We start from the raw sequence: 15,326 nt of genomic DNA, 5'->3' as shown, positions 1-15,326 counted from the left end.
GACCTACGGCCTAGGGTGTCCTGGTGCCACGTGTACTGATGGACACCTTATGCTTGAACATGGTGTTCGTTATGGACAAGCTGTAACTATCCTGTATTTATCTATTATAAATAATATAGATAAGTAAAATTTAATTAAATAAACATGACTGTGTAAAGACAGTGTAAGGAAAAAAAATGTAAAAACAAATTTTAAGGAAGCAGTTACACTATATTGTATTTTTTGTGCTGGATACATTAACATACAGGTGCATCTCAATAAATTAGAATGTCATGGAAAAGTTCATTTATTTCAGTAATTCAACTCAAATTGTGAAACTCGTTTATTAAATAAATTCAGTGCACACAGACTGATGTAGTTTAAGTCTTTAGTTCTTTTAATTGTGATGATTTTGGCTCACATTTAACAAAAACCCACCAATTAGGTGACATGCCAATCAGCTAATCAACTCAAAACAACTGCAAAGGTTTCCTGAACCTTCAAAATGGTCTCTCAGTTTGGTTCACAAGGCTACACAATCCTGGGGTAGACTGCTGATCTGACAGTTGTCCAGAAGACAATCATCGACACCCTTCCCAAGGAGGGTAAGCCGCACAAACAATCATTGCCAAAGAAGCTGGTTCACAGAGTGCTGTATCCAAGCATGTTAACAGAAAGTTGAGTGGAAGGAAAAACTATGGAAGAAAAAGATGCACAACCAACCGAGAGAGCCGCAGCCTTATAAGGATTGTCAGGCAAAATCGATTGAACAATTTGAGTGAACTAGAGTGAACACAAGGAATGGACTGAGGTTGGGGTCAAGGCATACAGACGGTTCAAGGAAGTTGGCTACATTTGTATTATTCCCCTTGTTAAGCCACTCCTGTACCACAGACAACGTCAGAGGCATCTTACCTGGGCTAAGAAGAAGAAGAAGAACTGGACTGTTGCCCAGTGGTCCAAAGTCCTCTTTTCAGATGAGAGCAAGTTTTGTATTTCATTTGGAAACCAAGGTCTTAGAGTCTGGAGGAAGGGTGGAAACGCTCATAGCCCAAGTTTCTTGATGTCAAGTGTTAAGTTTCCACAGTCTGTGATGATTTGGGATGCAATGTCATCTGCTGGTGTTGGTCCATTGTGTTTTTTGAAAACCAAAGTCATTGCACCCGTTTACCAAGACGTTTTGAGGCACTTCATGATTCCTTCTGCTGACCAGCTTTTTGAAGATGCTGATTTCATTTTCCAGCAGGATTTTTCACCTGCCCACACTGCCAAAAACACCAAATTTGGTTAAATGACCATGGTGTTGGTGTACTTGACTGGCCAGCAAACTCATCAGACCTGAACCTCATAGATAATCTATGGGCTATTGTCAAGAGGAAGATGAGAAACAAGAGACCAAACAATGCAGATGAGCTGAAGGCCACTGTCAAAGAAACCTGGGCTTCCATACTAAGACTTAAACTTTTTCACGACATTCTAATTTGAGATGCACCTGTACATTAAAGTTATATTCTTTGTGTATATTTATTTCGATTGGTGCCCATTTCTGTTGACAGTATGTAGAAAAGATGTTACTAAATAAAGAAAATAATTTGTTCCGCAGGATGTGCTGGTTGTTAATAGCTCAGCGGAGTCCATGGCAAACAATCACGTGTTAGCAACTTGTCGTACGGCACTAAAAAAGCAGGGCGTTGTGGGACTGAACATGGCTCCATGCATGAGAGCCTTCTTGGAGAGACTTCCCATCATGCTTCAGGAGCAGTATGCATATGAGAAGGTACATACGACTACGAAATTATGATATAATTTTAGCAAATACTGTTGATGTAAAAATGCAAAGAAAAGGGACATTTAGGTCATGTCCTGTTTATTTGTGTGTTTCAGCCTCATGTGGTGTGTGGAGAGCAGCTCGTTCACAGTCCTTATATGCAGTGTCTGGCGTCTCTGGCAGTTGGTCTGCAGCTGGACGCTCTGCTGTGTCACCCTCCTGTCCCACCTCACCTGGCCCACTGCCCCCCTGAGCCTGGCTCTTCCTCCACCCCCTCATCTGGCTCCTGGGCCAACAGTGAGTGGGCATGGCTTCACTGCTTCTCCACCACCGTCAAAACAGCTGAAGCCCTCGCACGCGGACACACCTTCCCCGAGTCCTTCATCGTCCCGGACCTGGAGCCTGTGGCCAAAGATAAACTGGCACTGCTTATGGTGAGAGAAAGAACATACAAATGTCCTGCTGATTTGATGGTGAAAAACTGTGCTGCTCTTAATGGTGATGGCCTTTTAATAAAAATCACACACAGGACAACAGCAAGTGGGTGTCTGGGATAGATGAGCAGATCATGTCATGGGCCACTTCCAGATCAGAGGTGACCAAATACAAGCACAAGAAAACACACACAAATATATTTATTGGAAAACATTATATAATTGTGTACAATTCAAAAGAGAGATTCAAAGGTTATTCATTTTGTAATTCAAGGACTGGCACCTTGGAGGGAAGTGCGATGTATTTTTATGGGGTGCTGGCAGGCATGGGCAGCTCGCTGAGGCCGGGCGAAACATTTTGGTGCCAACTCTTGCTCCCTCTTTTTCTCAGGCCCAACAGGTATGAGGGTTCACAAACACACAAATACATTTCCTTAAAGAGATAGCTCACCTTCAGTTGCTGCTCCCAACTAAATACAAACTATCATTTTACTTTTTTTAGTTTTTTTTTTTTTTTTTAAATAAACTCATTTCTATTAATTTTATTTCTACGAAAGCATGTTTATTAATTAGTTAATATTTTTTCTCATCAGGTTGTTTGTGGGCAGAACTGCACATTTGTGATCCAGGCAAACGGAACAGTGTCTGCATGTGGAGAGGGCAGTTACGGTCGCCTCGGACAAGGAAATTCAGATGATCTGCACGTCCTCACTGTTATATCTGCTCTGCAAGGCATGCTGCAATCACACACAAACTCTGAATGACTTTCCATGTAGTTGTTCCCTGAAAGTGTTAACAGCAAGAGCGATGTGTGTTTGTGAAGGCTTTGTAGTGACCCAGCTAGTAACGTCCTGTGGGTCTGATGGCCATTCAATGGCTCTAACTGAGAGCGGTGAGGTGTTCAGCTGGGGAGATGGAGATTACGGAAAACTGGGGCACGGTAACAGTGATAGACAGCGCAGGCCACGGCAGATAGAGGCGCTGCAGGGAGAAGAAGTGGTGCAGGTCAGAAACATTTGTCAAATTCCCCCTCACTCCTAAATGCACTCCAGTTCTCCTCTTCTTCTGAGGTGTATATGAAGTTTAAGTTCATCAGAATATATGTTTGTGTCCAGATGTCATGTGGATTTAAACACTCAGCAGTGGTGACTGCAGACGGAAAGCTCTTCTCCTTTGGTAATGGAGATTATGGCAGACTGGGACTTGGAAACACCTCTAACAAAAAATTACCTGAGAGAGTCAGTGCATTAGAGGGCCACCAGGTTGGCCAGGTAAGTAACTCTTAATTCGAAGTCCTCTTATAATTTTTTTTCCCCCATTGAATGTTATATATATTTTGTATATTATTATATTTGGTAATACTTTATTTTACGGTGTCCTTTTTACACGTTACCTATACATGCTTACATGTACTTAGTTAATTAATGTTTCTTAGTTACCTTCGTGATGTGATCTAGAAAAAAACCACCACATGGTGAAATTCGACCTTTTTTAGGTTTTGATACCATATGAAAGCTTAAAACCATATGAAAGTTCAAGCCCTTTCCAAAACTGTTTTTATTTTGTCCATAGCTTGAACGTAACAAAGGTTATGGCTATCTGAAGTTGGCTGATAGCTATGTTTTTCATGAATGGAATTTTGAGAAAAATTGTTTTAAAGTGAGGCAATGAAAATAGAATCACAAGTAAAAGTGACTTTACTGTGGTAAAAGACTTATTTTAGTCACTGTACTTGAAGTAAAAATTGGCAATGACCCCAAGGAACACAGAAAACTTGCAAACATTTGAACATTAAGTGTATATATCTGTTCATAAAACATGACCGATTACAGCGTGCAGGCTCTCCAATTCTTCTCCTGTTCTACTCTGGTTATGTATTAAAACGAGAGACAATTCGGGGGTTGTAACTTGTAGTTTTGTGTTTTAAACTTGTAGTCTTAGGTCATGCTGTGACCATTAAGTAATGCATAGCGATATGAAAATGGTGCTAGGGGTCTTTTAAGAACAACAGCTGTCTTACACAAACAGACTAACGTTACCCTGAAGAGGACAGTTTTCTGTTGTTTGTCTTGGGCGGAGTCTCTGAAGTTTTGATCATCCCTTGTATGTTTAGATGGCATGTGTAATTTGTAGTTTACATTGAGAAGAGCGAGCACAGCGCAACTAATATTTAATAATATTTTATATTATATATTTGACATTACTACATGAATATCTTTCCATTGAGACATTTTTTTTTTATTGCCTTTTGCTCATATAAATGTAAATTTTCCATGTTTAAATTGGACTTTAAATCCCAGATTCTCAGTGTGGACTTTTAAACAGCCCTTTGCACATACACACAATTTTCTCTGATGTTTGTTGTGATATGGTTGTGTGTAGGTTGCATGTGGGCTGAATCACACTTTGGCAGTATCTGCTGATGGAATGACCGTCTGGGCGTTTGGAGATGGAGACTATGGCAAACTGGGACTGGGAAACTCTACAGCCAAATCCTCCCCACAGGTACAACTACTGTTATGTCAATGTGACAACACCATCACAAGCACGCAGGTAACGTGTCACACACAAAACTCTTTTCACTAAATCAAGTCTGTGGCTTTGTTATTTTATAGAAAGTGGATGTTTTGTGTGGAATTGGAATAAAGAAAGTGGCATGTGGTACCCAGTTCTCTGTTGCTCTAACCAAAGATGGAAATGTGTACACATTTGGGCAAGGTAAGCCAGCTGCAGACATACTGGTCTCAGGGAGAAACTTCGTACTCCTATAAACTGTTTGCTGAATGTTAAAGCAAGTCCAGTGGTTTTATTTAATTGTTTTTGCATTAATGTGAAAGATCGCTTAATTGGTCTGCCGGAGGGTCGAGCACGAAATCATAACCGGCCTCAGCAGGTCCCTGCTTTAATGGCCATGTTTATAGAGGATGTGGCTGTAGGGGCCGAACACACGCTTGCTGTCTCATCAACAGGAGATGTTTATGCCTGGGGGAGCAACTCAGAAGGACAGGTGTGTGATTTATTAGGGAGGTTAATAAGCTAATTATGTTTCTTATTTTCCATTGGTTTTATGTATTATCTAAATAATAGCATGGACATTTATCAGTTTGTGTTGTTGTATTTATTTTTTATTAGCTGGGCTTGGGCCACACCAACCATGTCAGAGAGCCAACCCTCATCAGTGTTTTACAAGGCAAAAACATCCAGCAGATATCTGCAGGTCGCTGCCACAGCGCAGCATGGTCTGCACTGCCTGTGCCGCCACGTGCTCCAGGTACAGACACATACACACTGGCTTATTTTCTCTGTCTCACATTTATTATTAAAAACAATTAATTAATATAATAATAATAATAGTAATAATATAATTATTATCCACTATCATTCTTAGTTCTATTATATAAGAGATTTCCACAAATCTGTAATAAGGACATCAAAACAAACTACACAGTAAAATGTAAAGGTTTTCATTTATGCAAAATCAAGGCTTAATAAGGCTGTAATTTCACTGAATAAAGATGTGAAATTAGTTTCAAAGTACTGCCTGGGTCAAAGTACTGGGGGAAACCGCAATATTCTCGCCGTTTCAAAATGCCACCTGCTGGCAGAGAATGAATCTGCATTGTCAAGAGTCTGCTGTTTTTGTTCAGACCAAAGAGAAAATCCACCCATATTTATACGCAGCAAACAGGAAGACACAGAGATGTAAATGTGAACCTGTGGATTTTAATATGTTGCCAAAGACATTCTTTCCTACTCCGCTCATATGGTATTAACTTTAATTGTGTACATCTTTCAAAATCTTAAATTTGATTTTAAAAAATCCTGCAGATACCTTGATTTTGCATAGATAAAAATCTTTACATTTTGGTGTGTAGTTTTTTTGATGCCCTCATTACAAATTTGTCAATCTCTTCCTTGGGGGCAAAATAAAATGTTTTATTTCTGAAAATCAGAATTGGACTTTGTGATTTCAATGCAGTGTTTATGTAAAAGAGCATCTAGCTGTGATGAGTTGTTGAGATGGAGTGTTTGTGTGTTCAGGTTCATCAGTGCCTCTGCAGCTGGGCTTGCCCGTGTGTGTGCCTCCTCAGTACAGTGTCCTAAGAGAGGTCAGTATGGAGGCTCTGAGAGCCCGCCTGCGCCTGCTCTACCACTTTTCTGACCTCATGTACTCCTCCTGGAGACTGCTAAACCTCAGCCCCAACAACCAGGTATACCAACATGTCACGTTTGCATCATTTCATCTCTCTACTCTGAGTTTGTTAGGGAAAAAAAACACTGTCTGATTTAATCATGAATCATTTGTGTTTCAGAGCTGCACCTCACGCTATAATGCAGGTACATGGGGTATAGTCCAAGGTCAGCTGAGGCCCTTACTGGCCCCTAGAGTTTACACACTGCCCATGGTGCGCTCTATCGGGAAAACCATGGTGCAAGGGAAGAACTACGGGCCACAGATCACAGTCAAAAGAATCTCTACACGGTCAGTCTGGTTTAGAGTTGCAGCCAGAACACTGGAGACATTGTTTGCCTCCTTTTCATTCGAGTTAGAACATAAGAACTTCCTCAATTATTTTTTTTCCCCTTTTTTTGTCCTGTTTTCTCAGAGGAAGGAAGTGTAAACCCATATTTGTGCAGATCGCCAGACAGGTTGTGAAACTAAATGCATCTGATCTGAGGCTGCCGTCACGAGCCTGGAAAGTCAAACTGGTGGGAGAGGGGGCTGATGATGCCGGAGGGGTGTTTGACGACACAATCACAGAGATGTGCCAGGTAGGGTAATGCTGATGGAGAGGTGTATAAAACCCCATTTTGGCTCAGGTCTCATTGTGGCAAGCCTTATAAAAAAAATGACAAGTGTGTTAAAGTGTTGCATGTTACTCTGTGTAGGAGCTGGAGACAGGAGTGGTGGATCTTCTCATCCCTTCTCCCAACGCCGCAGCAGAGGTGGGCTACAACCGAGACAGGTGAGCACTGACAGACAATTGTCAGAATATTGTATTCCACTAAACGAATAAACTGATCAGGTTTTCTTGATCTTGATCAGGTTCTTGCTGAACCCCTCAGCCTGTCTGGAAGAGCACCTACTGCAGTTCAAGTTCTTGGGTATTCTGATGGGAGTGGCCATCCGCACGAAGAAGCCTCTAGACCTGCATCTCGCTCCAATGGTGTGGAAGCAGCTGTGCTGTATTCCTCTCACCCTTGAAGATCTGGAGGAGGTGGACCTGCTCTATGTACAGACTCTCAACAGCATCTTACACCTGGAGGACAGCGGCATCACAGAGCAGAACTTCCACGAGGTGCAGTGGATAATAAAATACTCGTTTTTACTCTTGTTTCTTTTGGGATATAATACAAAGAATTAGATCTTCACCAGTGGGCCGCAAGATGGTTTACAATGACATAAAATATGCTTTTAAATAACCAAAATTCCCACAGCCATTTTTCCCAAAAAATGTGAGAATTTGATCATTAAACTTGGAAAAGTCATGAATATGAATAAAATCTTAAAAAGTAATGGAAAATTGGATGATAAAAAATATTGTTCTAGCTAAAAAAGCTGTTGTCAATCTCTAAAATATTTTAACAGGTACAAATTTTGAGCAAAAACATTTTAAAGGGGTGGTTGATAATCTTTTTTCAAAATCTTGATTGTGTTTATGCGGTGCAGTGTAACGTGTTCATGCTTCGTGTAAAAAAATTAATTAATAAATAAAAACCTTATTTTCACATATTTACCTTTATTCTACAACGCCGTTTCCATTCTCTTCAAAACGGTCTGAGTTCAACAGTATTCATTTTATTTGTGCAGGTCTTAAAAAAAGCCTTAGATTTTATTAAAAAAATCCTGCAGATACCCTGTAAATTCAGGTGTATGCTCTGTATGTTGGCTATTTATATTAGGCAATGCAATCCCGACAGGTGGTTTTTAAAAGCATATAACAAATAACATCTGATTTAAATTTTTAAAACATGGACTCATAGGATGTTATTTTTTAATTGGATTAATTTCTTTGACTTTATTACTTAATGTATTTCTTTGTTCATTTATGTATGGATTTATTTGTAGATGATTCCACTGGACTCATTTGTCGGCCAAAGTGCTGATGGGAAAATGGTTCCCATCATCCCTGGAGGAAACAGCATACCGCTGACCTTTTCCAACAGAAAGGAGTATGTAGAGCGCGCCATTGAGTATCGCCTGCATGAAATGGATCGCCAGGTGTGTTCTTTGAATGAATATGTGGGAGTGTATCCACACCTAGATAAAGACTTCATCCTGTTCTTCATCTCTTCTGTTGTGCGTTAGGTGGCGGCAGTGCGCGAGGGCATGTCCTGGATCGTGCCTGTTCCCTTGCTCTCCTTGTTAACAGCGCGGCAGCTGGAGCAGATGGTCTGTGGGCTGCCGGAGATCAGCGTGGAGGTTCTGAAGAAGGTGGTCCGCTACAGGGAGGTGGACGAGCAGCAACAGCTGGTGCAGTGGTTCTGGCAGACGCTGGAGGAGTTCTCCAATGAGGAGAGAGTCCTCTTCATGCGCTTCGTCTCGGGACGCTCCCGTCTGCCAGCTAACACTGCTGATATATCCCAAAGGTTCCAGATCATGAAGGTGGACCGGGTAAGAATATGTCTGTTTTTTTTTAATGGACTTTTATAAACGGTGGAAAAGCAGTTAATGTGTGTTTATATACTACCGTGTGTTTCTGTTCTGTTTTTCAGCCATACGATAGTCTTCCCACCTCTCAGACATGCTTCTTCCAGCTCCGCCTCCCACCTTACTCTAGCCAGACGGTCATGGCAGAGCGGCTGCGTTATGCTATTAATAACTGCCGTTCTATTGACATGGACAACTACATGCTCTCCCGCAATGTGGACAACGCAGAGGGGTCGGACACCGATTACTGACCCCCTGCATGCACACGTAAACACAGTCTGTGTAGGACTCACTTTAGTATTCGGTGCAGGCTTTTATGATTTTTATGATTGCCAATGTCTTCAGATACATCTTAAACACATAATCAAGTGTTTCTTAGTAATTAAGCTGAACTTGGGTGAGCCACACACACGTACACACTGGCACATGTGTTGATGTATATTCCTTCTCTTTACTTTGAAGCGGCGTCTTTCTCTGCTATTCATTCTTTGGCTCTGCCTTTTTTTCAGGATATTCTGCATGAAAGTTTTATTTAAAAAAAAAAATGTATAGAATGACAAAAAAATTGTACATTGTGTATAATGCTTCATTAGGAAATTGTTTTACATGAGTATCTGTATTTATTTGAATTTTTTGAACCGCCTACACCAAGTTTCCTATGTCAGATGCAATAAATGTTTGAATCTGAAACAGCGTTTTTGTTGCATTTTTGGACACAAATTCAAAAAAAACAAAGCCAATTATTACTTTTATTCCACACACTTTAAATTGAATGTGACAGTAGAGACATTTATAATGGCATTAGAGCAATAATTCAGATTTCATAATTCTCTCATCATGCAACGCTGACTACTGAAAATTCAGCTTTGCTACCAAAGGACTAATGAGAGTTAAAAATATTAAAACAAAGCTCTTTCTGCTTTATATATATAGAGAGAGAGAGAGAATAGATTTTTTTTCATATTGTAAATGCATTTCGTAAATAAATGTACATATTACCCTAGTGTGCAGTGCGCTGATTGTAATGACATTGAGTTTTGGGTGTCCTGATTTCAAATCCCCTCTCAAGGACCCTTCCCAATCCCCCCTCTCGCTCTCCCCCACTTTGCTTCCTGTCTGCTCTATACTTACCTATCATTATAATGGCAAAATTTCCCCCAAAATAATTAAAAAATAAAATAAAAAATATTTTAGAAAAGGCGATTATAATGCATTCGAGCTCAAGCTACTTTATTGTGAATTGAAATTTCATACACCTTAGAATTCAAAGGAAACTAAAAGCATACGAGTCCAATAAAAGTGATATCTAATGAGTCAGAGGTCACCTAAGTGTTGAAAATCATCCAGAGCTTCCTGTAGCATAGATTCAGAAAGTAGTGGTTTTATTGAAGACTGCCCACTGCATTTATCAATCAAGCCCAAGCTGTTTAAATACGTTCCACTGGGAAATTTTTACCGTCACCCTAGGGAGAGTTGAGGATGTTCTTTTAAAAGACAAGCTTACAGACACATGAATTAAAACACAATGTTACTCTCCAGGGTTTGATCAGAGAATGAAAGATCTGCTCTAAAACCGAGGACAGGATAGTGGCAGATCATTTGAGCCCAACTGGCCATCTAAACATAAAATACAGAGGGAGTAAACAATTTAAGGCCAAACCTATACAAGACCTCGTTTAAAACCTGTTAATAAGAAGAAAATCACATATGAAAGCAGCTCTAGACAATTCTTTAGTATAAAACACACAATGTCTTTGACATGGTTTCAGTGTCTCTCTCACACAGAACATGAGGTACAGAACAGAAAACGAAAAAGGAGGTAATTACAGAAAGTGCAAGATCTGCAGACATTAAATTCCTGTTACACAGCATCCATTCTTATGCAGACTAGCCAGACCATAGGCCTCCCAGAGTCCAGGGCTGCTGGCCGTGTCATCGGCCTCCTGGCTCAATGAGCCGGTCTTTGGAGAAAGTCCTGTTTGTATCTGATGGGTTATCTTGGCCTGTGATTGGCCAGCAAGAAGTCTTTATCTTTACAGGTCAGGCAGAGTTTGAGGTTCCTCAAAGATCCTCCAGCACACAAGAACGCCCAGGCAGCCATGACACACAGTATGATGTAGGTCGGGACCAGACTGCCTTGATAGTGTGGATTCACAAATGTCTGTGTGGAAAAAAAGTACAAACACAAAGATGTAAAAACTGCCTCACAACTGAGTCAGCTGCTTGTGTCTGCTGCTCTTCTCTGAGTAATGATTACTGTTCGCGAGGGAACTGCGGGGGTTTGTGGATTGATGAAAAGATAATTAAACTGAATGCAAAATTAAGATGAATAAATGTGCCACAATCATAATAAAAAAAAAAAAAATGTAATAAAAAAAACAATACAGCTTTGCAAAGTAAATGCTGCTTCTTAAGAAATCCATCTCTGTATGTGCAGTGAGTTTAATGTGAATTTTGGGATACAATGTTTGCACAATTTCCAACAATTCTGTGTATAAACGTTCAATAGAATTCCGCCAAAATAAAAGCCTGAAGTTTTGAAAGTGAAGAATTTTATATTATTCTGAAATATTAAATATGAATATTGTTCATATATATATATTAAATAATTATATATTAACTTCCATAATTACATTACAAAATTAAATATACATGATATATAATTTAATTATCAAACAATTGTAATTTTTTACTTTACAGGACAACTGTAATTTAAAACAGCAATATATTTATACATTCATATACATATATATATATATATATATATATATATATATATATATATTAGGGCTATCAGTTTAACATAGGAACTTTATTAGTTATGAAAAATAATGGGATTCAAATGTTTTAAAGCAGTTAACCCACTGGCCCCACCCCCAGACCAGTATGTCATCTTACTTTTCATATAGTCAGTGCTGTCAGACGTATCGTATGTGTACGATAATTCTGACCTCCGTACAATGTATGATCAATATTGAAAGAAAATCGCAACCCGGAAAACTATCGGCACGGATTTTTGCCAATAACCGATTGTTCCAGCAATCAACTATCGGTGCCCGATTAATCTTTAAAACCGATATATCGGTCAACCTCTAATACAGGGGTAGCCAACCCAGCTCCTGGCGATCGACTGTCCTGCAAAATTTAACTCCAACCTTAATCAAACACACCTGCCTTTAATTTTTAAGTGATCCTGAAGACCTTAATTAGTTGCTTCAGGTGTGTTTGATTAGGGTTGGAGCTGAACTTTGCAGGACAGTCGATCGCCAGGAGTAGGGTTGGTTAGCCCTGCTCTAATAAATATACGTTAACAGTTTGGGAAACGTTGCATTACTTCATGCTGTGTTTACCTACCAGACATGACACTACTAGATGACTGATGACCACCGCTCCAAGAGCCCACCATCTCTGTCGCTCACATGACTCAAAGAAAACAACCCCCCAGAACATATGCAGCAAGATAATGGCCAGGGTCATAAAAGCTGTGGAGAGAAAGCATATGCTGAATGCTTGAGTCACTCTATATGATTTGCAGGGTTTAAACACTAACTGGCATCTCATTACCTGAGGATATGAAGTAATGTTGAGAGTCACCATGGATGCCTATGGTTCCCGGACCCAAGGAATCAGAGAGTATGTTGACCACAGAGAACGCTCCGCTCATGAAGCCAAAGCCCAGACCTGACACTGCAATCCAACGACACACACTTAAACACTGGCTGTTTATTGGGCTACTAGAAGAAGCATGTGATGGATGTTTACCATAAGCTAGCTGCCGTATGGAGATGGGCATGGTGTCCTCCTGACTGAGCGCCAACAGACCTTCATTTGCTTTCCTGGGAGAGATACAATAACAGACGTTAACAACAACCCTCCTACAAAAACACCAACACTGAACACCAATGAGATTCACCCACGTGATATTTTAGTTATATAAAGACCCCATGGAATCCGAAGAGGGATTGTTTAATAATGTTTTCTGTCTTGTGTTGAGAGTTTCCTACTGAAACGGGAAGACTGGGTCAGATAGCACAACAATTTGTGCTTTTTTTTTTTTTTTTTTTTACATAAATTAAAACTTTTGGGTGACAGAAATCCTTTGTGTCATTATAAATGTCTTGACTATTTCAAATAAATTATGTTCTTTTGAAATTTCTAATCATCAAAGAATCCTGAAAAAAAAAAAAAAAAAAAAACAATGCATAACGGTTTCCACAAAAATATTAAGCAGCACAACTGTTTTCAACACGGATGATAATAACAAATGTTTCTTGAGCACCAAATGAGCATGACAGAGTGATTCTGAAGAATCATGTGTCATTAAAGACCAGAGTAATGACTGCTGAAAATTCAGCTTTGCCAATACAGGAATAAATGACATTTTAAAATAAATTCAAGTAGAAAAAACTTATTTTACATTGTAATAATATTTTACAGTATCGCTGTATTTTGATTACACAAATGCAGCCGGGGTGAGCAGAAAAAAACCTACTGATCAAATTTTTTTCTACGGTAATGTATGTTTTGTTTTGCTCTTTAATAGAAAATGTGGTTTAGTTACAGCCAGTGAAACACAACTAGAGACATTGTCATTCTAGAGAGCATTTGATTGGACAAAAAAAACGTCTGATGCATCAATAGTTTTGCTTCCATTTCACAGAGGAGAAAAACTGTACATTTAAGTGTTTATTTAAAAGTGAAAACGATGTTCAGGTTTAAACTAGTATACACATGACCTCAGAGCTAACACACAAAATACAGCCCTGCCACTGCTGAGTCTTATATTAATGCAGTCAACGCTCAAGAACACGATATGCCATTATATTTAGATTTATTGATTATGTGGCTCCTTTTTTAACACAGAAAATGGACAGTTAATTCTTACTTCAGCAGTCTATAATAACCATATCTGAAAGCCTCCTGCAGCAGCACAGAGAGCACAACCCCGAAGATGAGCAGCCCTCTCTGCTGAGCCGCACTGTTCTTGTTACTGATCTGAACTGTGATGAACCACACAAGAGAGGACAGCAACAAAGACACCAGCCAGAAGAAAGCCCTGAAACAAACACAATCATGTTAGAAATACTGTCATATATATAAAAAAATATTTTAAAAAAAATCACTGCTCAGAATTCTGTCACCAAAACGTGCTTCCCATTCTGTTACTTGATAGTGCTCTTAAAGGAGAAGCTCATTAAAAAAATTAACTTATTTTTCAACCCCTTGTTCAAAATCTACACTACCATCAAACGTTTAAGGTAGGTAAGATTTTTGTTTGATTTTCGTGTTTTTTTAAACAAGTATTGCCAAGGCTGCATTGATTTGATCAAAAATACATTGAGAAATACTATTATAATTTAAAACAAATAATTTATCCAAATACATTTTACAACGGCAAGCTGATTTTTCAGCAGCCATTCATTATACTACAGTTTTAAGTGTCCGGATTTTCAGAAATAAATTTTAATTGTGCAAATCATTGTGCCGTTTGATATTTTTGTGGAAACTGAATGTAAACTTTTATTAAAATAATGTTATGTAAAAGACTTACTCTCACTTTTAATCAGTTTAATGCATTGCATTCTTGCTGAACAAAATTATTAAAGAAATCCTAAAGACCCCAAACTATTCGTTTAAATATCTTTCGATTTCCAAACTTCTCTTTGCATTTAAAGTTGTTAAGAGTTTAAAGTTGTATCTTGTAATAATATTTCTAAGCCTCAGACCATCAAGCAGCAGATGTAAAGGACGTGAAGGACGCTTCTGAGTCCAGATGAAGTGTTGTATCACACTGAACCGCACTCACACCGGGGAATGAGGGAAGCTCATCTGCCCAGAAACATACCCTGCTATGAGGAAGATCACCCGCAGCGGGTCCCTGGCGATCGTAAACACGAACAAAGCGACTGCTGGCCCGAAAGCGATGAACGTACAGCCGAAAAACACCGCCACTGTCATGATGGAGCTCGGCTAACCTGCTAATTCTCTCAAAGATTGCCACTTCACACGGATAAGTGCCTTCAGAGGCTATCAACACACTTCAGCCATGAGAGTCTACGGCTTTTAATCGACGCGTAAAAGTACCGTATACCAAGAGTTAACGAGGCGTTTATTGTGCCAGTTTTCTTCGAAATAGGTTGAATGGGTTCAGCTCTGCGCTCCAGTCCAGCACAACGTCTAGGGTTAACCTACTTCCGGTTCCTTGTCATGTGACCCGATGTGTTTCAGATTATATATATCAGATTTTCTTACCTCACCCGCTGAATTACTTTTCTTACAGCATTATTTAACCCTGCTATTGTCCTACGAACCTGACCCACATTTGAACCTACTATAAATGCATTAATTGTTGTTGACAGTATAACAGACCTAATTATCCACATTAGACACATAAATGTTTTATCTAATCCGAAATTGTATTGCTGTTGTAAATGACGTTCTAAAAAGATGAATAAAAAAAAAAAAAAAAAAAAACGATTTACCTGGTTAATTT

At 39.3% G+C, this 15,326-nt stretch overlaps 2 protein-coding genes across 9 annotated transcripts in view; one reads left to right on the top strand and one right to left on the bottom strand.

Annotated features, from left to right (window-relative positions):
* Window positions 1–9,527, top strand: part of LOC132119765 (probable E3 ubiquitin-protein ligase HERC1) — a 55,416-nt gene extending 45,889 nt beyond the window's left edge. For 5 of the 8 annotated variants that reach the window (XM_059530007.1, XM_059530010.1, XM_059530004.1 and 2 more), the window contains exons 60-64: window positions 1,583–1,756; window positions 1,864–2,181; window positions 2,277–2,342; window positions 2,456–2,581; window positions 2,775–3,021. In XM_059530007.1, the coding sequence (XP_059385990.1) occupies window positions 1,583–1,756; window positions 1,864–2,181; window positions 2,277–2,342; window positions 2,456–2,581; window positions 2,775–2,945 (855 nt within the window). In that variant the 3' untranslated portion in view covers window positions 2,946–3,021. Of the gene's footprint in view, window positions 1–1,582; window positions 1,757–1,863; window positions 2,182–2,276; window positions 2,343–2,455; window positions 2,582–2,774; window positions 3,187–3,296; window positions 3,453–4,563; window positions 4,687–4,796; window positions 4,900–5,018; window positions 5,189–5,313; window positions 5,453–6,222; window positions 6,393–6,494; window positions 6,665–6,788; window positions 6,955–7,071; window positions 7,149–7,228; window positions 7,482–8,251; window positions 8,405–8,491; window positions 8,798–8,898 lie in introns of those variants that run through there. The other 3 variants (XM_059530009.1, XM_059530008.1, XM_059530011.1) reach the window with 2 other exon arrangements.
* A 519-nt stretch (window positions 9,528–10,046) lies between these two features.
* Window positions 10,047–15,056, bottom strand: LOC132119757 (gamma-secretase subunit Aph-1b-like). The gene is made up of 6 exons (XM_059529995.1): window positions 14,679–15,056; window positions 13,719–13,889; window positions 12,596–12,669; window positions 12,398–12,520; window positions 12,188–12,315; window positions 10,047–10,994 (listed from the first exon to the last, which is right to left on the bottom strand). Exons 1-6 carry the CDS (start codon window positions 14,789–14,791, stop codon window positions 10,827–10,829), a joined length of 777 nt encoding a protein of 258 aa, XP_059385978.1. The 5' UTR covers window positions 14,792–15,056; the 3' UTR covers window positions 10,047–10,826.
* Between the last annotated feature and the right edge of the window lie 270 nt (window positions 15,057–15,326).

Source organism: Carassius carassius, chromosome 3 (genome assembly GCF_963082965.1).
Source record: "Carassius carassius chromosome 3, fCarCar2.1, whole genome shotgun sequence".
Lineage (NCBI taxonomy): Eukaryota > Metazoa > Chordata > Actinopteri > Cypriniformes > Cyprinidae > Carassius > Carassius carassius.
Note: the sequence above shows the minus strand (reverse complement) of the source record. Positions and strands in the feature narration are given on the sequence as shown.

What these genes read in the sequence shown, in the direction of transcription:
- LOC132119757 (XM_059529995.1), bottom strand. Translation starts at nt 14,791, where the DNA reads ATGACAGTGGCGGTGTTTTTCGGCTGTACGTTCATCGCTTTCGGGCCA. An exon ending in GGTTATTATAGACTGCTGAA is followed by an intron (nt 12,670 to 13,718) that starts GTAAGAATTAAC and finishes TATCTCTCCCAG; the next exon opens with GAAAGCAAATGAAGGTCTGT. An exon ending in CATACGGCAGCTAGCTTATG is followed by an intron (nt 12,521 to 12,595) that starts GTAAACATCCAT and finishes GTTGGATTGCAG; the next exon opens with TGTCAGGTCTGGGCTTTGGC.